This window comes from Phycodurus eques, chromosome 18, assembly GCF_024500275.1.
Source record: "Phycodurus eques isolate BA_2022a chromosome 18, UOR_Pequ_1.1, whole genome shotgun sequence".
NCBI lineage: Eukaryota > Metazoa > Chordata > Actinopteri > Syngnathiformes > Syngnathidae > Phycodurus > Phycodurus eques.
In genome coordinates this window covers 19,325,158-19,348,623 of record NC_084542.1, presented here as the reverse complement: position 1 = coordinate 19,348,623, position 23,466 = coordinate 19,325,158, and the positions used below count along the sequence as shown (strand labels likewise).

Below are 23,466 nucleotides of genomic sequence, written 5' to 3'. Positions count from 1 at the left end.
CAATCTCGATTATCATCATAATTTTTTATAACAAAAAAAAAAGCCGGTTTTAAAGCATCTGTACTGAAAAATTAAGCTCGAGAGTTGTTCAACATTTCATTAACACTTCTTGTTCACAACAAGACTCCTCATAGTCAATATTTAAAACAGTGATATTAGCATACTAAGCAAATAAGGTAAATAAAATAAATAAAAAAATGTTAAAATATTTTCCACATTATCATTTGGATGGTACTCCTTCAAATGAATAAACAATGTTGGCCGTTTTTTTTAAGGCGTCTACATACTTCGCACATGCGCGAGTTAATAGCATTTCCCACCATGTTAGATCGAGGAAATACGCACACAGCTGATCGCCAAGATCAATGGGAAATTTATCACGATTTTCGATCTCGATCATATAATCACCTAGCCCTACCTCTGGGTGCAAGCCAGCCTAACTCAGTGCCAGTGCCTAACACGGATAAATAGGGAGGGTTAAAATCTGGAAAGGCATCCATGCCCAAACTTATGCTAAAACTTCATCCAAAAAACGTAAAATCTGGGATTAGAAAGAAGCAGGTCAGCCGAAACAGCAAGTCAAGAAACGTTCTTGGATGTGGACCCAAATGTGTGTGTGTGTCTGTGTGTGCGCCAGGTACAAGGCCATCGTGAAGCCCATGGACATCCAGACATCCAGCGCCATTTTGTGGACGTGCTTGAAGGCCGCCGCCATCTGGCTGTTGTCCGTTCTGCTTGCCATCCCCGAGGCCGTCTTCTCCCAGGTCGTCTCCATGCAGGTAACGTTGCTAACACTAATGCTAACACCAGATCAGGTGACACGGCATGATCTATGTTTTTGTTGCAGTGTGGGATTTAATGTGATTTTGACTCTTGAAATTTGAATTTGAAATCTGATGATTTCTGTTTTGTTATCAGAATTTGTTCTCTTTGGGTGGATATTATTTCTCTTAATTGCAACGTTCCTAGCTCCTTGCTCCTCGATGAGTCAACCGTGACCCAGGAGTTTAACTGTCTTAAATGCGCGAGGCTCGAGCATCGAGTATCCAGGAGGTTCCGGAAGGAGCTATAATGTAGGAATCACTGATCTGTCTGTGTGGATTCCAAGTCATCAAGGTCATGCTAATTTCTAGTTTGTTGAAGACGTTTCACCTTTTGTCCAAAAGGCTTTTTCAGTTCTAAAATTTTAGGTGTGGAGTCCCCATATTTATGCCTCTATGGGTGTGTTCCTTGTGGATGATCAACCATAAGTGGTGTGTGGTCGGTGAACCACGGATTAGTATTCAGGATGGCCATTTCACCAACCGCACTGGGCACAACAACCACCTTTTGTTGATTTATCCCGAGGAACACACCCACGAGGCAGAAATAAGGAGACTCCAAGAAACAACAACAGTCTAGTTCCCTTGAATCAATGTCTACAGATTATTACTGATGTTTATTAGGATTTTTAGCTCCTTGATAGTGATGTAACAAAAATTTGCATGTACCAGCTGGATCGTAAACAGAGCTTGACTCCAAACTGGATGTGATCTTCTGTTTCTCCACAGTTGTGAAGAGTAACAGTGTTGCTCATGTTTGAGTTGAGTACTACGTGAAACCTAAAGTGGACGTGTGTCCAGAAAATTCAGCCAAGGAGACAACTGATTGGTGACACCCAGTCTAATAAAATCCAATCGAATACAGAGCACTTTTCATACAATGAGATGCAACTCAAAGTGCTTAACATAGTTAAATTCACTCCTCTCCCGCCACTCATCCACACAGACACACATAGCGTGACGTAATATTGAAGACGCCATGAAATGACGACATCGAGGTGTGACCATCTCATATCGCCAAACATTTGCCCTCCTCGCTCCTCTGTTGTTCTTCTCAACCCCTTGATGGTTTCTCTTGTCAGAGGAACTAATTTGTAAACGGAGGACAGAGGAGGATGAAAATAAACCAGATTTGGCCAGAGTGAACGGAAACCAGAAACTAAATACAAACACACAAACAAGACAACAAGTCACACTTGGACGACACAATCGGTGACAGATTAGTGGAGGACACACACAAAGAGCAGAATTGATGACAACAAGTGGAGGCAATGACAAAAAAGGCACCAACAAGAGACAGGAAAACCAAACCAAGACCAAAACCTGATAGGAAAAAGGAAATAATGGATTCCAGAATCAAAACACAGTAAGTCCAAAACATCAACAAAACGCAAATCATGACAGGCATTTTGCACTTTTGTCTCCCCCCCTCAGGGTCAGAGGGGCACCGAGAACGTGACCTTCGCCAACTGCGTGCCGTACCCTCTGTCCGATCAGACGCACCCCAAGGTCCATGCTGTCATACTCTTCCTGGTCTACTTCCTGTTCCCGCTGACCGTCATTTCGGTGTACTACTACCACATTGCGCGTACCCTCATGCACAGTGCGCATGACATGCCGGGCGAGGTCAGCGAGCACACCAAGAGACAGGTCAGACTCCACCCACTTCTTGTGTGGCAGGAAGTGACATCACAACACACAGACTGCACGCCACATTCAAGTGCTGATGATGACGAGCATGATAAATACACAGACACACACACACACACACAAACACACACACCTAAATAAACAGAGCAGGGGTGTCAAACTTATTTTTGTCAGCCCGCTGAAGCAATTCAGCGGGTCGCATGAAATGACGTGGCAGGCCGGATCTGCCCCTAGGGCCTTGAGTTTGACACCTGTGACATAGAGACACACACAGACTGACACACAAATAAATACATAAATACACACAAACACATTTTGGTTTAAGACCATAGATAAATAAAAATTGAACATAAAACAACTGAATTGACAACAACAATTGTCAACAAGTGTCTAATGTGCACCGGGAGGTCATTCCGTAGTTTGGGACCAGCAATAGAAAAAGCTCTATCCCCTCTGAGCTTTCACTTTGACTTTGGTACCTCTAGAAGCAGTGAGTCACCTGGCCTGAAGCACCAGGCAGGTACATAGGGATGGAGCAGCTCAGAGAGGTTAGGCGGGGCGAGACCAGTTAGACACTTAACACGAAATAGCATCTTAAATCTTAACGTGAACTCTAAAGTGCACAGACAGCCAGTGGAGGGAGGCCAGAATAGGAGATATGTGCTCCCTCTTATGTATTGTATTCCAGTTGAGGGGTGAACGGTAGCATTTTTAACCAACTGCAGACGGTTGCAGGGAAGTCTGGCTGACTCCAAAGTGCATTACAGTAATCCAGCCAAGATTTGATGAAGGCATGCACACAGTCACTTTGGTTTTCTTTTCATTAAAGTTTAAGAAGTTCAGTGCCTTCCAGGCTTTAGTGACATATAAGCGATTTTGAGGAAAAGTCATCTTTCTTTAGTGGCGCAAAAATCTGAAACATCTCCAGCATCGCAATGGAGAGAAATTCCATACGTACTACTACTAATACTAAAATTGAACCCTGTGGAACCCCATAAAAAAGCGGCGCAAGCAGTGATGGTTCACACCTCAGACTCAGCATCCAACACACAGACACACACACACACACACAGACACACTTATAAACAGTGTTGGGACAGTTCATTTTCAACGCAAACTATTTCAAAGTTAATTTAATCGTTCCAAAAATAAACTATACTAAATGAATATGTTGCTGACAGGCTATTACCCATAAAATACTGGCATTTCATTTCCCCATTGTTGCCACCCATTCAGTCCAAACAACTAGCCAGCTGCAGATTTCACTCTACAATCTTAAAAACATGAGGAAAAGTATTTTTTTAAATGAGGAATTCAAATAAAATGATGAAAGGACAATGATAACTTCGCATTCCAGCTCTGGCTGATTTTTTTTTCAAAACAAAATAAATTCCATATTATGACTGTGTGATGGTACAGTGTTTTAACTAAAGCATTCTGATACAAATAATTTTGCTCGTAATCCATTTTCATAATGATGTACTAATGTATTACCAAACAACATATTCACTCCCATTTACACAGTGTCACTGAACGCACATCACGCACACATGCTGCTGTGACATGCCGGCCAAATGTAAACATGAATAGCGGTTGCCAAAAATGTTGTTAATCCCCCGACATATGAACAGACATGCAAACACCAAAAGGCATGAAAAAGGTGACCAAAAAATAACAAAAAAACATTGTGTTGGACATCTCGGGGGAACCCCCGGGCTCCCGCAGAGAATCTTTTTGATTTTATACATAAATTAACCAATCTGGAAGACTCTGAAGAGTACAATAAGGCAAAATAACAAAAATTTCTTCACACAGAAAAACATCTATTTAAACCGCTCAAGTACCACCTGCACCTCAAGCTGTGCCACATGAATAGCATCCTCCTCTTTAAGCACTCTCATTCTGGAAAATCATTTACTACAATCATTGTCTGTTTCACTTCATTTTTCACTATTACCACCTTCAAAGGATAATCCCAAATGCATCCTTCAGGAAAATATTAAGTACAATATTTTTCTGTTTGTATTGGCCATTGCTAAATTTGAAGTTAGTTCATTCTGTGTTGTGACATAATCCCTAACATTGCTCCGTCGCGTAATACAATTAACTTTAACGTCTGTAAACTAATTAGATAAATGTAGGCGAGTTTCCTAATTAATACAAGATGTACGAGCGGATCAACTTTTGTCGCCGATGTTACGAGTGCTTCGCTGTTCCACTGGGACCACAACCAGGGCCACGAACCGCAGCACCTCAATGTGAAAATACAAAAGACCAGCGCAACAAATACCACACTGGCTGATCTGATGAGCAAAAATGTTGCTTAAAAGTAAGCGTAGCAATAGAGGATGTCCGCTTCAGAGGTAGAGTAGTGTGTTCGGGTGGATTTTGTCCTGGAAGTCGCTAACAAAACCTGTCAATCTTCAATGAAAATGAACTGTTGCTCAAAAACCGTTCACAAAGGCCAGAATGAGCTTGTTTTCAATAACATTCATCAAGCAGGAATGCATTGAGTTCAGTTCACGTTCGCCCAAAATATGAACTAGTTCATGAACTTTCGTTCATTGAACCTGTTCAGGTACAACACTACTTCTAAATACTCATGCACACTCATACGCACACACACACACACACACACAAAAACACACAATACACTCACACATACATATCAGCACACAGCAGATACAGTAAACACGTACACACGTAAACATCATAAACTATGATGATGATTATGATGAGGAGGAGGAAGAGACCACCATTTGATGAATATTTATGACAGGGCGACCTTTCCCAGGCGTCTTGTCCCAGCTCATCTTTTTCTTCCTTCGACTTCTCGTGTGACGGTTGGGAAACTTTCAGATGTCATCTTACCCGCAGCGCCATATAAAAACATCAAACAAAAATATTCAACTCAGTGGGAGACGCCAGTAAGCAGGAAGTTGAGAGAATATGTGGTATTTTTACTCTTATTCACTTGACTTCCTGTTAGGGTTGCACAATTAATAAAATTTTAATCATGATCGCGATTTTAGCTGCCACGATTAAATGAGCCTGATCTTCTGCGATTTTTTTTTAATTTTAAATGCGGGCACTGCTGAATATGAAAAGTGCTTCATTTGTAGCAGTGCCCGCAACCAAGTCAGCCAGCCACCAGGGGGTGAACATATAGTGAGGGCTTCATTAAAGGTCAGGGGACAAAGATTTTAAAATATGTCTTGATAACTCTAGAACCCCTTTACAAACCACCACTGCCATTTCGAAGTTATTACATAGCAGATATACAGCAGTTAAATCGATAAATATGCTGCAGAATGCGCCTTCTGCTTTTTGCATCCCGCGCCTTCCGGTCTTCGTCTCTTTCTGGCGCTGTGACGTCACACAAGCCAACATCCTGTGCATTCAGAGTTGTGTGCTATTGTTCCATGCTGTTGTTCCCGTCCTTGTATATTTGTTGTCCTATGATTTAACAATCTCAAAGTCAATCGAGAGGGGAGGAAACGTGGTCAGCTATGGGTGGCTCGCAAGCATTCCAAACTGTGCTGATCACTTCGAACTGGCGTGCTTTGAGAAAGGCTGAGCAGAAAGCATTGGATACAGAGGCAGAAGCTGAGACCATCTGCGGTGCCAACCATTTTTCCAATGGCCATCTGGACCTGAACCGGCAGCAACAGAACTAAATCTCACTATTTATATATGCTTCCATTAAGTTGCTATTTGTGATTCCCCTTTGTAATAGCATATTTATTCAGGTAGCCCTTGGTAAAGTAGTTGGGTACATTTATTTATTATCATCATTTATTCTTATTTAAAGATTCATTTTGCACAGAAAATTATTACATATTTGTTGAAAAGTAGTGTTAATAAAAATAGATTTTCCCTAACAAGGAATAACGGTACGAACCCAGATACAAAGACACACACAAACACGCGTACATACACACACTTACAGTACATAGACAGATGCATACTCTCTCACAACCAGGTAACTTCCACACACAACTCTCACAACAACACACACAATGAAATACTCACACAGACACATACACAAACAGACACACACTGATTCTCACAACCACATAAAAACACACACATGTACTGTAAATACACACACATGCACACAAGTCAAGCATGTAAGCGCCACAGGTAGACTCCTCCGGGGAAGTGGTTCTCCGCACGACCTGATCAACAAATGCGCTAACGAGTCAATTTAATGAATTTTTCAGATGAGGTTTTGGACATCTGCGCGTGCACATCATTGACTTGTTCAAGACTCACATCACCCCACTCACCCCACACACACACACACACACACACAGAGACCGAAACATTCCCTCTTGTCCTCTTAACTGAGATGATGTAAAAGTGTTGTGTAGTTGACATGGATGCCTTGTCTATGCATGTGTGTTGTGACATGTTGTTCTCCATGGCAACCGTCAATGTTGACATCAAAAACAAAAACAGGCATCAGGTGTGTGGCCCTTAGCTGCTGTTGACTCACAAAAGGAAGTTAGTTGAATGTGTTTGAGGTCAAAGGTGGTGAAGTGATCAGCGACCATTCTGATGTTTTTGTGGACGAGCAGCAAGCTGTCAATGACATAATACGACCTTTCTCGCTCCAGAAACTGGGAGAACGAGCTCGCGTCGCTTTGAGCCACAAGCCGATATGTTGACATGAAAGAATAGCAATGACGGCCAATCAGAGGTGGGCGTGAGTCATATACCGTATGTGCGAGTCCTAAATACGAAAGTCTCAAGTCAAGCATGTAAGCGCTACAGGTAAACGCCTCCGGGGAAGTGGTTCTCCGCACGAACTGTCAGTCCATGCAGAATCCTCCACAGCAGTGATTCACAACCTTTATTGAGCCAAGGCACATATTTTAAATGTGAAAACCTCACTGCACACCACCAAAAAAAATGGCACAAAATGTGGATACAGAACTAATGTATGCACTTTCTGCCATCCAATTCGTCCTGCTTGTCACTATACGTCGCTGACATAGATATATGAACAAATTACAAGTATTTGTTGTAAATAAATAATTTTCTGAGCAATTAATGAAATAACATAACTTCCCGCGGCACACCTGAAGAGCTCTCACCCCACACTAATGTGTCATGGCACACTGGTTGGGAATCACAGGTCCACAGCAATAGATCATCACCATCTATCCCCTTCTCCGATGAGGAGGGAGTAAGAGAGATGAGAAACGGCAGTAAAACAGGCCAAAGTCCAGATGTCAAGGGGTAAGACAAATGAAATACTAGGTGTGGTTTAACTTAAATACGTCTTAAATCGAGATTGAAACGTTGCTACAGAGGTAGGCGCTCTAATTTCCACGGGTAAGGCATTCCATAGTACTGGAGCCCAAATAGAGAGTGCTGAAGAACCTGCAGTCCCACAGGTCCCGAGTCACTACGGCAAAAATCAAGTCAGTCATCAACTGGAGTCCCCACTAAATTTCAAACAAGTCACATCGTTATGTGGGGTAAGGGAGACATGGAGTCCAGTCAAGTCATGGATCCAGTTTAAGCCCACTACTTGTCAATGTCGATTTTTAAGTTGTGACTGATGCCATAAGAGAGGAACCACCACGGTGTGTAGATGAAAAAGGGGAAAAGGAGTTACCCATCATGTACAATGTGGATAGAACAAGAGTTTTCAAGCTGGTACCAAGATCAAAATAAAGTCTCACTTCACCCCCCCGTCACCAAAGCCACACTCGTCACAAAGAACGTGCATGAGATGAACGTGAACGCGCCCCTCACAAACAAGAATGTGTACGAGACTAACGTGAACACGCCCCATGCAAACGTGAATGTGTAGATGAACATGAACGCAGCATGGCCCAGGTGGGAGAGTGGTCGTCTCTCAACCCAAAGGTTGTGGGTTTGATCCTCGGCCCCTATGACCATGTCCAAGTATCGTTGAGCAAGATACTGAACCCCCAGTTGCTCTGGATGCTGCGTCATCAGTTGGTGAATGAGACAGTGTTAAAGCATTTAGAGTACCTTAGGTAGAAAAGCGCTATACAAAAGAAAGCCCAAAGTCCATGAATGCACCCCTCACAAACGTGAATGCGCTTCTCATATACGTGAATGTGTACGAGACGAACGAACGTGCCCCCCACAAATGTCAACGTGTACGAAATGAACCTTACCGCTCCCCTCAAAAACGTGAACGCACCTGTCTAGCAGAAAAGTTAGTAATTACACGGGGGTCCTAAAGTGCTGGGAAAACTTCCTCATTAATATAAAATGGGATATTATTGAGGGAGTTTACGACTCTCTTGAACAGACATTGGCCTCTCTCCCAGGCAGCCTAACAACTCTGCTTTATTGCATTCCAAAAGAATGATACCCTACATGGTTTAGTGCATGCTACCAACTTGGAGCATAAATAGTTGAGTTTTTCCACGCCAAATCAGGCAAGTGACTCCCGACTAAGCCTTGTTGCATGAACAGATGAAGCCTGCTCAGATGAGAGATCAGAATCAGAATCAGAAATCAGAATCATCTTTATTTGCCAAGTATGTCCAAAAAAACACACAAGGAATTTGTCTCCGGTAGTTTGAGCCGCTCTAGTACGACACCAGACAGTCAATTGACAGAGAACACTTTTGTGACATAAAGACATTGACAAAAAGAAAACAAAACAGTCACTGAGCAATAAAGGGTTGGTAGTTATCTGATAATGCCGGTACATCATTATTATTATTATTTTTTTTTTTTTGTGACAATTGTGCAAAAGATGCAGAGTCCTCTAGCACTTAGAGCAGTTCGAATGACTCATATTGCAATAGTCCGCTGCAATGAGCATTGTACAAAGGGCGCCGGGACTTCAAGGTAGGGGATGCCGTTTTCCAGTGACGAGTAGTGCGATCATCTGGGACAATGTTGATTGTGCAAATGTTGCAGATACTCCTCAATCAGTGTGAAAATGGAGCAGATGCTACTCTGGCATGAGTGGCCAGTATTGGTCAACAACAGATATGCAAATAGTGCAGCGTGGCGAGACTACTACAGTGAGTGCACAAGTAATGTATAATTGGCCCGACAGAAATGTGACAACGAACTCAAGTAAAAAAAATTGCCAGTTGTAATGTTGTTGCAATGGAATTGTAGGTTAGGTGTTTAAGAAGTTGATCGCAAGAGGGAAGAAGCTGTTGGAATGTCTGCTAGTTGGAGTTTGCATTGTTCGGTAGCGCCTACCTGAGGGAAGGAGCTGGAAGAGCTGGTGACCAGGATGTGGAGGGTCCAAGAGGATTTGTTTGTAAACAACATGAGTCAATATCTTTAAAAAATAAAGACCAAGTCCGAAACCTTGGTGTGCTGATAGATTACGATCTGACTTTCAGCAGTCTTATCAAAACAATTGATAAAACAGCCTTTTACCAGCTAAATAAATATCCAGGGTGAAGGATTGCATGTTCCAAGCAGACCAGGAGAAGCTAATTTAGGCTTGTATCTCCAGTAGACTTGACTATTGTAACAGTCTTATATACTGTATATATTATATATAAAACTATATTTGACATACGTGTCTGCACTTAAGAAGGAGCTGCTTTCAGTCTCAGTGTACGTGTGTATAGTGCCAATAAAAGGCCTTCTATTCTTTTCAATCTAAATAAGAAAAGCAGCAGTAAAACTGGCCAAAACCCAGATGTCAGGGGGTGAGGCCAAATACTTTAAGTAGGCCTCTCACGATACTTACTATCTCGACTTATTGTTCGATAAAGAAAAATGGACACGATAGTTTTTCCGGACTCGATAAATTTTCATTGTTGTGGTGAGCCGAGGGAGAGTCGGGCTGTGTCATTAGCAACTAGTGGGTTCGTGGAACGCCAGCGGACCAGTGTTGGCGCCATCTAATACTCCACAGTCTTGCTCCTTGTGCAGCGCATAGATTCACACAACAGAGACACTTAAGGGAAAGTTAGCTGTTTATTATGTTCGTTATCCAGCGAGCTAACGAGCTAGTGAGTTAAGGAGCTAAACAACTAAACAGATCGCTCCACCGCGACAACATCGTTTAAAGCGTCAGCGCCTTTCTCTGAGTTGTTGTGTGTGTTAGTTACCCTAACCCTAACCCAATTAACACACACACGGGGGAAGTTAACTGTTTATTAGGTTTGCTAGCCTGCAAGCTAACGAGCTGGACAGCTAAACAGCTCGCTCCACCACGGCAACATCGTTTAAAACGTCAGCGCCTTGCTTCGAATTGTGTGTTAGCCCCCAATTAACACAGACACGGGAAACTATTTATTAAACATAACCTCAGTTGCACACGTTATTCAGCCAGCAGTTGACCACAGCGAACGTATATTTGATTGTCTGGTGAAGGGCTCGTCTCCAGCGCCTTCACCAGACCAACCACACAGTCTTGCAGCTCGAGAGCGGGCTTTATTTCTCCTGATCACAGAGGCATTAAAAAAAAATATATATATATATATATATATATATATATATATATATATATATCGTTAATCATGGCAGTGTTTGAGAAAATATATTGTCTTCAAATTGTATCATTGCTGGCCTAACTCCCAAATCATAAAAGTGGCGACTTAAGTCTGACTCCAGTCCAATCACGACTCAATTCCCCCAACTCTGCATCTTGTAAAAAAAAATAATAATAATAAATAAATAAATCAAAATGTACCAGCATTACCAGATAACTAGCAACCCCTTACTGCTCAGTGACTGTTTTTTTTTTTGTCATTGTCTTTATGTCTCCAAAGTGTTCTCTGTCAATTGACTGTCTGTTGTCGAACGAGAGCGGCTCCAACTACCGGAGACAAATTCCTTGTGTGTTTTTTGGACATACTTGGCAAATAAAGACGATTCTGATTCCGATTCTCTGCCGCTAACACAATGCTAATGATGCGCAAACTGCTAAGCTAGCGGCTAATGCAACGCTACCCCTGCAGATGGAGACGAGGAAGCGCTTGGCCAAGATCGTGCTGGTGTTTGTGGCTTTGTTTGCTGTGTGCTGGCTCCCCAACCACGTCCTATACCTCTACCGCTCCTTCCACTACCAGCAGGTGGACCTGTCGCTAGTGCACCTGCTGCTAACGCTGCTCGCTCGCATCCTCAGCTTCTCATCGTCCTGCGTCAATCCGTTCGCGCTCTACCTGCTCAGCGACAGCTTCCGACGACACTTCAACAGGTTTGGACACCGGCGGGTCACATGTGCGCACACATACACATTAACACACACACGCACACACACAGACACACACACCAGACGTGCACACAGACCTACACCCACAGAACTATAAATACAGACATAGACATAGAAAATAGACACACATACACAGGCTCGCAACCACACACACACACACACACACACACACACACACATACATAAATACACTCAAACACACACACACACACACACACACGCACACAAACTTACACATGCATATAAAAACACATAGATACACACACATACACACAGACAAACACAAACCCATAGACAAACTGACTCACACAAATAAATCACACACACAATCCCAAATACACAAACATATAAGCTTATAAACACATTCAGACTCATACACACCAATAATTACACAATTCGCCAGGCTGCTGTCAGGTGACATGATGGTCCTAATGCTAACACTGTGTGTGTGTGTATGTCTCAGTCAGCTGCGATGTGGCAACGTGCGTCCTGACCGTCAGGCGAGCTACCAGCACAGTACATCACACATACGTCTGACCTCCATCAAAAGGGCCACGCCCACCATCGCCATGGGCAACAGGCAGGAAGTGTGACCAGCAGGCAGCAGGATAAGGTCACGTGACTGCCGGCTCCGCTCAGAAGAAGTGTTGTGTGATGAAGTGTTAGACTCATCAATTCATTTGGATTCATTTGAAAGTTTTACGCAGGAACAGATTAATTCACTGGCTCATGTTTGTGTCAGTGTCGGCAGGCAGCCATCTTTGTTTGGTGATGTCCCTGTGACGTGTCAACTGTAATAAAAGTGCACAAACTCTGTGTGTGCTCGTGGTGTGTGCGCGCGCAAAATTATCTCGCTGAGCAACTCTGAAATACTGTACTTTTTTTCTTTTTTTTTTTCACTGCAGCAGTGAAAAGTTGAATTTGAAAGATGGTGATTTTCATGCATGTTTAAGATCTTTAAAAATTATTTTTTAAAATGTACTGGGCGCTGGCGTATTGATGGAACTCAAGACTGGATAACAGGGTCGTGACGTCAATAACCTAACCCACTCCACCATACACCCAACAAGCCCCGTTGGGCCAGGTAGCACCCGCAAGCCCAAAAGGCCCAGGAGCAGACAAGGGGGCAGCCCCGGCCCCACGCCACTCGGGTTGTCACACGGAGGCGGCTCGGCTGGGGGGCCCAATAGGGGTGCGGCGACAGGACCGCCAGACACCCACCACAGTCCCTGCCCATCCAGGCCAGCCACAACCCAGAGAATCCGCAGGCAAAACCCCAGTACTCCCCATCTCCCCAGGGACCCAAGGGCCGTGACCGCATGTTGGATTTATCTTACCAAACATTATAATGAATAAACACAAAAGGAATGAAGACGTTGGTCATTTGACTCATGAGGAGGGCGCATGGGAGATTGTTCAGGTTACAGCCTCTCAACACGCTCTAAACAATCTCCCCCGTCGCTCCTACATTTATTTGAAAATAGGAGGGTTCTACAAGACATAATGTTCTAAGCATTAAGACACAACACAAAACATAGGACCAGACGACACCTGTCCCGTCCCCGACCACATCCGATCACGTCCTTGGTCAAGGCGCCCTTCCATCAAATGTTGCTGAGTCATCTTCTTGAAGGCGAGACATCTTTCTATCTAAATATTGTCCATAATACTAATGCAAGCTACTAATGCAAAATACTAATGCAAGCTAAGCAAATAAATGATAACTACTAAAATATATCTAACACCGCACCACATGGAAAGACTTGGAGCAGGCGCGGGGGACCGGGGCAGTCCCAGGGTACCGCTTCCACGCCAACATTCCCAATGAGGGCCAGGCAAAACAAGCACGCCAACCCTTCACCCGTGTAATTGGGGTACTTCCCATCCAGTCACCCCTACCCAGTCCCAGATTGACAGGAATGACCTTCATGAATCTCCCTGTAACTACCCCATAAAATCTGGAAAAGTGATGATGAAGATAATGATGACGACAATGGCGTTCAACAGGAATGAAAGGAGGGGGTAGGTGGTGGAAGTGTTGATTGGCACCCAGCATACTTGAGCACGCCAAAACGACATCACCGAGCGGCATGCAGCGTCCATCATTCATTAGGAAAGGAAGTGAGGAGGAATGCACTATTAAGCGTCTAGCAAGGAGCCCAAAGAACCAATCAGGACTTTCCATCCTTCCGTCGGGGGCGGCTAAGGCATTCCGCCTCAGATCTGAGCTCATCAAATTGTGGCTGGGTGTGTATGTGTCATGCGTGTTTAGGTGTACGTACATGTATGTGTGTGAGTGCACACACGAAGTGGAGTGGGGGAGGGAGCAATATGTAACTCGAAATAGAAGTATTATCGGAAAACACAATATTTGTTGCCAACAAAATGAAGCAAACTACACACGTACAACAAAGATTTCAGTCCTAACACTACTTGCATGTGTGTGCTTGCTACCCCCTTCATTTGATCTGGAGGCAGGCCAAAGAGAGCAGCACACACACACACGCACACACACACAAATGACATAGGTCGTAATGAATGTGAGAATCGATTCGTTTCCAATTATCAGGATATTATTAGTCATTTAGCTTAGCAGTAAAGGGATGACAGGCATGAAAGGAAGCAAACGTTTGTTCCATCCAATCCCAGACTCTTCACGAAAACTCATATGCACAAACACACGCACACTGACGCACAGAATCAGAATCCTCTTTATTTGCCAATTATGTCAAAAGCACGCGGAATTTGTCTCCAGTAGTTGGAGCCGCTCTAGTACGACAACAGAAAATACTTTTGAGACATAAAAACACAGTACGGAAAGTCACTGAGCAATGAAAGGTTACCAGTAATGTGGTAATGTCGATACATTATTTATATTTTTCCTTGGGGGGGGTTGTCTTAAGTTTCAGTTGTGCCCTGAGTGTCTGCTTACCATGGCAACCTATTCTTATATACCTAAGAATAATTCATACTGATTTAGGCCACGCCCCCTTCCAAAAGACGTCATCTCACTCATGACAGGCACGTCTCCACTTTGGCGACACAACGCTGCCACCAAGTGTTCGCCGCTCAAGTTGCAGCAGTAAAATAGGATCTGCACGACTTCAAACTAGACATGACGGGGTTTTCTTTTTTGTTTTTTTACTTCATGGAATTTGCACATATTGTACATTAATCAATAGACATGAAAAGATGCTTGCATCAGATTTAGCAGAAAGCTAATTTCCATCTGTAGTCCAGAACATAAAATATAACAAACAAAACAAACATGAATAACCCCAAAATTGGGGTACAGAACTAACACAGACTGATAAAATATACAATAAAAATGCATGCTGATGTATTTTTCCACATCTCTCTCATGTGTGTGGATGACTGCACATTTGAGTCCCCCAGTGACATCATCAACTTGTTGACTTCTCTTGTGACCCTTTGACCTCCAGCTGACGGCTGCGAGGTCAGAATGTGGGCGGAGCCTGTCCAATTATTTTGGGACTTCAGCTGTTGTCCTCGGCTTCCTCCTCATTTAAATTGCTGTCTCAGTCGCCTTCGCTTCGCTCACCTGGTAAGTTTTTATTTTTCATTGAACTCGTGTTGCACGCTTCAATGGACAAGATGACGGACAAAGGCTGCGTCATGTCGTCATGGTTTCATTTTCACTTTGATCACAAATTCCTTCAGATCGTTCAAATGACTATGCAAACCTTTGATGGCAGCAGTGAAAATGATTTGATCCACATATATTGATGACATCACAAGTGTGTGTGTGCATGCGTACATGAGACTGTGTGTGTGTGTGTGTACATATTCTATCTATCCATTTTCTGTACCGTTTATCCTCATGCAGGTCCAATTTATTTTAATTTAACTTTTATTTATTCAGGTTAACCAATTGAACAATTCTCATTTGCTATATATATATATATATATATATATATATATATATATATATACACACACATACACACACACACATATATACACACACACACGCCCATGTGTGAGCCAGGTATGTACTTTTTGTGATGCCCAAACAGCTGCAGCTGTCGTGGTTCATTCTTCGCCCCGTTGACAACTTTCCTAATTTAGCTCACCACTTGTCTGCCGCTGTTGCCATCTTGGCTCCTCGAGATTTATTGTACCATGCTAGTAAGCGTTAAGCTTGCTGATGTCAGATGATATATGGCGGAAAGGACGGGAGCCTACAATAAAGTTAAGTGGGGGGGGGAGAAAGAGAGCTAAACTGGACAGGAGATTTGAAGCTGTCCTTCACCAACAGGCAAGTTAACGGCTGTTCGAAAACTGCACTTGTTTATGTTCAAACGTAGGCAAATGACGTCATGCATGCTATGATTTGCAAAATTTCAATTTCGGCATCCCGCCGCCATCATACGGGTTCGATGGAGACTTCAGTCATGTTCTTCACTGTCGTCTTCACACAACGAGAGCGAATCAAACTTTCAGCCTCCTCTGTGCCAAAGGGAAATGTCAAGGAAACTCTTGTATATTTTCATTTGAAATTATTTATTTTACTTTCATTATTGCGGCATGGTGGAAGACACACACACATCTGCCTCACAGTTCTGAGGACTGGGGTTCAAATCCCGGCCTCGCCTGTGTGGAGTTTGTTCTCCCCGTGTCTGCGTGTGTTTTCTCCAGGCACTCCGGTTTCCTCCCGCAGCCCAAAGACATGGATGGTAGGTTAATTGAAGACTAAATTGCCCATAGGTGTGAATGTGAGTGCAAATGGTTGTTTGTCTCTGTGTGCCCTGCGATTGGCTGGCGACCAGTTCAGGGTGTACCCCGCCCCGCCCCGCGCCCGAAGAAAGCTGGGATAGGCTCCAGCACGCCCGCGACCCGCGTGAGGATAAGCAGTACTGAAAATGGATGGCTGGACTATCATCATTATCATCATCATCATCATCATCATTATTATACCCGGGTTCAAATCCGGCGTCGCCTGTGTGGAGTTTGCATATTCTCCCCGTGGCTGTGTGGGTTTTCTCTGGGTACGCCTGTTTCCTCCCACATCCCAAAAACATGCATGAGAAGTTAATTGACACTAAATTGTCCGTAGGTGTGAATGTGTGTGCGAATGGTTGTTTGTGTATTGGTGCCCTGCTATTGGCTGCGCTTTTTGTGCGCTTGATACATACTTATCGTACTTGATAAGACAAGCGTGTAAGAATAGCATCTTAGTGTCCTATTTAGCAGCCGTTTACCATGTAGTACTAATTTTGCGGATGTGAGCATCCCATGTGTTAGCATCATTTGTTATCAGCATATTTGTTTGTGTTATCGGTATGTTAATAGCTTTAGCATGTTAGCATCAGATGAGCCTTTGTCTCAGATTTAGCAGCTCTTTATCATGTTCATGTCAGACAGCTTCGGTTTAGCATGTCTGCGTCAGATAAACTGCTGTTTAGCATGTTAGCTTAAGTTTCCTAGTGCGTTGGCATCCGAGTCACATTTGATTCGTTCCTGCTCGCTAGCAGCCCCGTGAGCATGGAGATGTCGATCAAAGCCACCAAGATGTTAGCTGAGGTGACTCCGCCCTGCGACGACCGCATGGACGAGTTCAGCAGGAGGTTGAACGAGATCATCGGCAGCGACGCTCAGGTTAGCCATGGCGGTGTTAGCGTCACATGGGTTTGCGTTGAGTGTGTTCATATCACGCATGTTATAGTGCAACGTTGTGTGAACATTCCAGGTGGAGGTGAATGCACACGATGACATCACTGCGAGCGTCCAGTCAGGTGTGGCCTGAGAGTCGTGACATTGACATCCTTCACATATTTGCTACTTCTCTTCTTTTTCTTTTCCTCCTCCTCCTTGATATTGTTATTGTTGCAGAGGTTCATTGCGTTGCAGACAGTCTGAGCGCTTTGTCATCTCCTGAGGAAAAACTTGATCACTTGATGTGGAAACACGCTGAGCTGGTGAGTTTAGACTTCCTGTTGAGCTTCTCCCAAACATCCACTGTCAACTGATGTGTGTGTGCGCATCTTTGTTGTGTGCGTGTGCAGATGTTGCGTGAGCAGGGCGAGCAACGGATGCTTCAGGATCTCCGTGACAACATTTGCGTCCTGCAGGCCGAGCGAAGCAAATTGGGAAGTTTGTGCAGAGATGTCCAAGATCACTACTACACACTGCGGGTGCAACACGCGCGCACACAGACACACGCACACAAATTGCAGGAATTCCAAAGGCTGCCTGAACTTTGATTTCCTACTGTAAGTGTGATGTTAGCATGCTAACGCAGCCGGCCGCCACATGCCCCCCCCTTACCAGGAGGAGGCGCTGCGCCGCTGCCGGGAGGACGAGGAGAAGCGGTCGGAGATGGCGGCTCACTTCCAGACGTCGCTGGCGGAAATCCAGACGCAGATCGAGCAGCACAGCGCCAGAAATGAAAAACTTTGCGAGGACAACGCCAAGCTGAGCGAAAAACTGCACTCGCTGCTGGAACAGTGCGAGCGCAGAGAGGAGGTCAAACGCAAAAACTAAAAGTGGCACCGTTCCCCAGCTTATTACTCTGTGTGTGTGCGCAGAGTTTGGAGAAGGTCAACCATCACCGCGACCTCCAACAACAGCTAACCTCTGCGAAGCTGGATCAGGCCAACGCACTCCTGGCGGACGCGCAGCAGAAGCACCAACGCGAGAAAGAATACGTGAGCGGCTTCGGCGTTCGTGCGTCGCTCGTTCGTTTCGTGTGCCTGTGAGTTTGTTCTGTGTGTCGCCACGCCACAGCTGCTGGCCGAGGCGCTGGACAAAACCCGGAAGTGCTTCGCCATGAAGGAGGAGGAGCTGAGCATGAAGAAGAAGGTAAATGCGCAGTCACACGTATGCTCTCTTTCGCTAGCTGCTGCACAAGGCGGCTGAGTGGAAGCTGCAGACGCACTCGCTGCACAAACACGCCGCCGTCACGCACGCGCAGGTGAATAACACGCCACCCTCACGCAGGTGAATAAGACACCGCCGTCAGGCCCGCGCAGGTGACTAACACGCCACAGTCAAGCACACGCTACGCCAACAACCCCGCCGTCACGCCCGCGCAGGTGAATAAGACTCCACTGTCACGCACACGTTTCACCCATGCAGGTGAATAACACGCCACCATCACGCACACGCAGGTGAATAACACGCCACCGTCACACACACATGGCACGAACACGGCGCTGTCACGCACGTGGTCAAAAACACACCACCATCACGCACACGCAGGTGAATAACACGCCACCGTCACACACACATGGCACGAACACGGCGCTGTCACGCACGTGGTCAAAAACACACCACCATCACGCACACGCAGGTGAATAACACACCGCCGTCACACATGCGCAAGTGAATTACACACCACTGTCACGCACCCATTGCACTAATACGCCGCTGACACGCACACGTGGTCAAAAACACGCCGCAGTCACAAACGCGCAGGTGAATACGCAGGCAGGCGACATTTCCTCTACAACCTTGGGGACCCTTCCACACACGCAGCAAGGGCTAATTATTATCACAAGATGGCGCCAGTGGTATCATGACTTACGACTGCTGAGTTTTTTTAACTTATGAGCTGTCGCTCGGTCAACTTTTTGCTTTGGTGTGTGAGCCAAAATTTTCTATCGATGCTTTGTGTGTGTGTGTGTGTGTGTTCCATTTATGTGGATTTGGGAGCGGTGGGTTGTTGTATATCTCTTGCTATTTGAATTGTCTTTTTTTTCTCTCTGTAAAGCACTTTGTTTTACATTTTTAACCTATGAAAAGTGTTATCAAAATACATTTGAGTTGTTTGATTCTTAGTTAAAAATGTTTGGGGGGTCTGGAACAGATTAATGGCATTTCAAATTACTTAAATGAGACACTCATCAGTACATGGATGAATTACGAGCTTGGCCACAGAATGAAGAAATTAAACCCGTAAGTCAAGTTACCACGGCACTTTTGTCTTATACAGGGAGTTGGCATGGGCACAAAAATAGCGAATATCCCCAAAAATCCACAAGTATCTGAATGCAAACTGAATGAAAACTAGTAAACTAGGCATTTGTGGCGCTGCGCATTTATCGCACAACGTATTCATCTGCGTAAGCATACATTAGTGTCAAACATACTTTCAAGCATACAAACATTTGTCTGTGTGTGTGTATTTTGTTCACTGTTCAAATATTGGGTACATTAAAATTTCCTGGTCTGTGTGACCTTGTGATGACCTCTTAATCTTGTCATCCTGCAGTTGGCGCTCTACTCCAAAAAGTTTGATGAGTTCCAGACGACATTAGCCAAGAGCAACGAAATCTACGCTCGTTTCAAGAACGAGATGGAAAACGTACGAACGCAATAAGTTGTTTGTTTTTGGCTTTGTTGACCTCAGTTGTCATGCGATGATTTATGTGATTGATTAAGAGCACGATGCCAACACTAACTTTTGATCTAAAAAAAAAAAAAAAGTATAACTTACAATAAAACAATGTAAACTTAATGTGTTCATTTAAATGTACCCTGAAGCACCACACAATTTTGGTAAAAATGGAAAACTGAACGAGTTGAAGAATTTGTGCAGTCTAATACGGTAAAGGCAGCAACGTGCATAGTTTTTTTGCTCGGTCTACAGAGGCGGTGACCTTTATACAAGAACAATTTATAAACTAAATTACGGGCAACATAAAGAATAAAGGAGGGGTTATGACAAATGGAAAAATAAATAAAAAGATGCAGTGTGTGAACTCAAGATTTCGAAATGAGTGCCTGATAGGGTCGGCCCTAAGCCCAACTCTGAAAGGATGTTGCGTTGGCATCGTGTCGATATTGCGTTGACGTTGTGTTAAGGCTTGTTTATACGCGGACGGCGACCGCGCTGACGTCACTGCGCCTGTCCCATGCAGTTCACCTCCAAGTCGGAGGGTGTCGCTACGGCTGGTATTGGCTAGGACACCACACGGTCGAGTTTCCTCTGCATTTTTGGGCCATTTCCGGGAGCCGTTTTTAACTTTCCTTTCAGTAATAAGGAACAAAGCAACAACAATAGCGATTGTGGAACAGTGTCTGCTCGAACAAATGGACCTAGATGAATTGAATTAATTATGCTGCAAAATCGATTGAGAAGGCGGCAGCGTAGATGGTATGCTGAACCGAGGGGCACGCAGAGTATGTTGTATGTAATTTTTGCCGCGTGCGCATCATGTGACGCAGGGGGGGGGCGCGGGGCAATTCGGTCAGTCACGTGATGCAATGCGGGCGTTATCGGCCGTGGGAGTATAAAGAGGCCTTTAATGTTTTTTTACTTCTGTTTGTTGAGCAGATGTCTGAGAAGATGAAGAAGTTGGAGAAGGAGTCAAACGTTTGGAAGTTGAGGTTCGAGAATTGCAACAAAGCTTTGACAGACTTGTTGGAGGAGGTGAGTCATGTTAGCACGTTAGCACATCTCCCTCTCATATGCTAACAAGGTCCCATTCCTGCAGAGGAGCGAAAAGGGCAAAGAGTACAATGTTTTTGTGGTGACCATCCACAAGCTGGAGAAGTTGTGTCGAGCTCTTCAGGATGAGAGAAAAGTTCTGTATGCTAAAATCAAAGATGTCCGCCGGGCCAATGTCGAGACCTCCCCCAAGGCGTCATCTGCGCAGGAAAACCACGACGACGGCAACAGTGTGATGACTGAGGAGATGCGCCGTCTGAGGGCCGAGCAAGTCAAACTGCAGGAATTTGCAGAGTCCTTGATGGCGTCTCACGGAGCCAGACAGGAACAGGAAGCGGACCCGTCGGATCTGGACGATGACCTTGTCACGATGCCCTTTGGACGTTTCCACAAAACTCAACAACCACAAGAGCCGAACCACCAATCACAACCAGAAGTAAAACCAGAACCAGAATCAAAACAAGAACAACAGTCAAAACCAAAATCAGAGTCAAAACCAGAAGTTAAATCAGAACCAGAAGTGAAACCAGAACAACAATCAAAATCAAAGCCAGAAGCCGAATCAAAACCAAAAATAAAACCCAACTCGGGATCTTCTTCGCAGGTCATGACTGACGTCAAAGTATTGACCTCTACAGATAACCTCCAGCGTGACGCCCCGCCCACCTCGGAAAACACGCCCTCTCCACTGGTACCCCCCAAGAAGGAAACCAAGAAGAAGAAGAAGAAGAAGAAGAGCAACAACAGGAACATCTGAGCATCTTTGCACACGTGAGGCTGCAATGTGTCGGAATTTCCGCTGGAAGGCGCTGTTGTACTGAGCAACGGAAGGCTGCTTGGCTGCCTGAGGAAAAAGAGATTCTTCTTCTCCTAACTTTAATTTGAAAATCATTCAAAGATAAGATGTTGAAATTAAAAATTCATCTTAATAAAACATTTTATTTCTTTGACTTTTGACAAACGGGACTTTTGTTTCAGAGAAGAGAGGCCAAACCCTGGACTGGTCACCAGCCGATGCCAGGACGGAGACAAACGCACATTGACGGTGATGTACAACTTGTTGGGGCTCAAAGACGCTAACATGCACGGCATACGAGCGAACGTAACAAACTTCACAAGCTGCTAAATATAAGACTGAGAACCTGTTTTTCAATGGATTTAAAAAAAGATACAATACCGTGTAAGGGTTTTAGGCCACCTTAAGATGCATTAATTCATCGATTTTCTATGCCGCCTGACGGGTCGCTGGAGCCTACCCCAGCTGTCTTCGAGCGAGAGACGGGGTACATAGACACAAACAACCATTCGCACTCACATTCACACCTACGACGATTTAGAGTCTTCGATGAACCAGCGCAACAGCACAAATAACCTTCTTTTCAAAGTAAACTCACACAAAAAGAGCAACAATCTACAATACACTCAAGCAACGGCGTGTACGTGCGTGTTGCAGCTTCAAGTGAGAAATCCCATCCTAACTGAAACAAAAACGCGCACACGACGTCTCTCGCAGTGCTTAGGAACTTGCAAGCAAATAATTCGTACAAAATAGCGGCTACTCACGGTACTGAGGTTCAAGTTGCTCGTCTGCAGGAAGACAGCATCTTCGGGAATTCTCCTCCTGAGGTCATGAATATGCTCCGAGTCCAACTCCAGGCGAAACCCCCGCAAAGATTCCGCAGAGACGACTCGGCCTTACACCAAACACGTCGACGCCGAACTTCCCCGCTGGCAAAACAATGTTTGCGAACTCCCACTTGTCTCCAAGCCCGCAATTGACTCTCGTCTTCCACTTCCTGGTAAGCGGGTTCAGACCGCGCGAGGTCAAAAGGCGAGTTGTGATTGGCTCATTGAATCGCCGTGGGCGGGAATGAACGAGACGAGCGGCATAAGAGCCCAGGTAACAAATGCGAGCACGGTCGCAGCAAAACCGTGGACTGGACAACCCTAACCTAAGTGGAGCGGATTAGATAACACACTAGGAATCCTTCACCATGAACTGAAGGGAAACCAGAACCTTTATGATCCGATTGAAGTGAACAATGACAGGTTAGATGATTTTTTTTCTTTTATTTAAACTTCCATACTGGCCACCTTATACTGACTTTCTCTCTCTCTCTCTCTTTCTCTCTCTCTCTCTCTCTCTCTCTCTCTCTCTCTCTATATATATATATATATATATATATATATCCATCCATCCATCCATTTTTTGAGCCGCTTCTCCTCACTAGGGTCGCAGGTGTGCTGGATCCTATCCCAGCTATCATCAGGCAGGAGGCGGGGTACACCCTGAACTGGTTGCCAGCCAATCGCAGGGCACATACAAACAAACAACCATTCGCACTCACATTCACACCTACGGGCAATTTAGACTCTCCAATTAATCCATGTTTTTGGGATGT

General features: G+C 44.6%; 2 protein-coding genes across 5 annotated transcripts in view; both read left to right on the top strand.

Moving 5' to 3' along the window:
- nmbr (neuromedin B receptor) overlaps nucleotides 1-12,372 on the top strand; it is an 18,434-nt gene extending 6,062 nt beyond the window's left edge. Inside the window, exons 2-5 of the mRNA XM_061703672.1 lie at nucleotides 638-779; nucleotides 2,256-2,471; nucleotides 11,399-11,637; nucleotides 12,116-12,372. Of these exons, the coding sequence (XP_061559656.1) occupies nucleotides 638-779; nucleotides 2,256-2,471; nucleotides 11,399-11,637; nucleotides 12,116-12,245 (727 nt within the window). The 3' untranslated portion in view covers nucleotides 12,246-12,372. The remainder of the gene's footprint in view (nucleotides 1-637; nucleotides 780-2,255; nucleotides 2,472-11,398; nucleotides 11,638-12,115) is intronic.
- A 2,814-nt stretch (nucleotides 12,373-15,186) lies between these two features.
- On the top strand, nucleotides 15,187-22,110 carry txlnba (taxilin beta a). Of its 4 annotated transcripts, XM_061703659.1 has the most exons (12): nucleotides 15,187-15,217; nucleotides 17,145-17,271; nucleotides 17,363-17,408; nucleotides 17,506-17,591; nucleotides 17,679-17,807; nucleotides 17,944-18,138; nucleotides 18,201-18,320; nucleotides 18,400-18,474; nucleotides 19,886-19,978; nucleotides 20,951-21,046; nucleotides 21,111-21,835; nucleotides 22,043-22,110. In XM_061703659.1, the coding sequence occupies exons 2-11, from the start codon at nucleotides 17,158-17,160 to the stop codon at nucleotides 21,819-21,821; spliced, it is 1,665 nt and encodes a 554-aa protein (XP_061559643.1). In that variant the 5' UTR covers nucleotides 15,187-15,217; nucleotides 17,145-17,157; the 3' UTR covers nucleotides 21,822-21,835; nucleotides 22,043-22,110. The 4 variants fall into 4 exon arrangements, with proteins under 4 accessions (XP_061559643.1, XP_061559640.1, XP_061559642.1 ...); XM_061703656.1 differs by lacking the exon at nucleotides 22,043-22,110 and having other exon boundaries at nucleotides 21,111-22,014; XM_061703658.1 differs by lacking the exon at nucleotides 22,043-22,110 and having other exon boundaries at nucleotides 15,196-15,217; nucleotides 17,148-17,271; nucleotides 21,111-22,014.
- The last annotated feature ends 1,356 nt before the right edge of the window (nucleotides 22,111-23,466 follow it).

What these genes read in the sequence shown, in the direction of transcription:
- txlnba (XM_061703659.1), top strand. Translation starts at nt 17,158, where the DNA reads ATGGAGATGTCGATCAAAGCCACCAAGATGTTAGCTGAGGTGACTCCG. An exon ending in TCATCGGCAGCGACGCTCAG is followed by an intron (nt 17,272 to 17,362) that starts GTTAGCCATGGC and finishes TGAACATTCCAG; the next exon opens with GTGGAGGTGAATGCACACGA. An exon ending in TCAAGAACGAGATGGAAAAC is followed by an intron (nt 19,979 to 20,950) that starts GTACGAACGCAA and finishes TTTGTTGAGCAG; the next exon opens with ATGTCTGAGAAGATGAAGAA.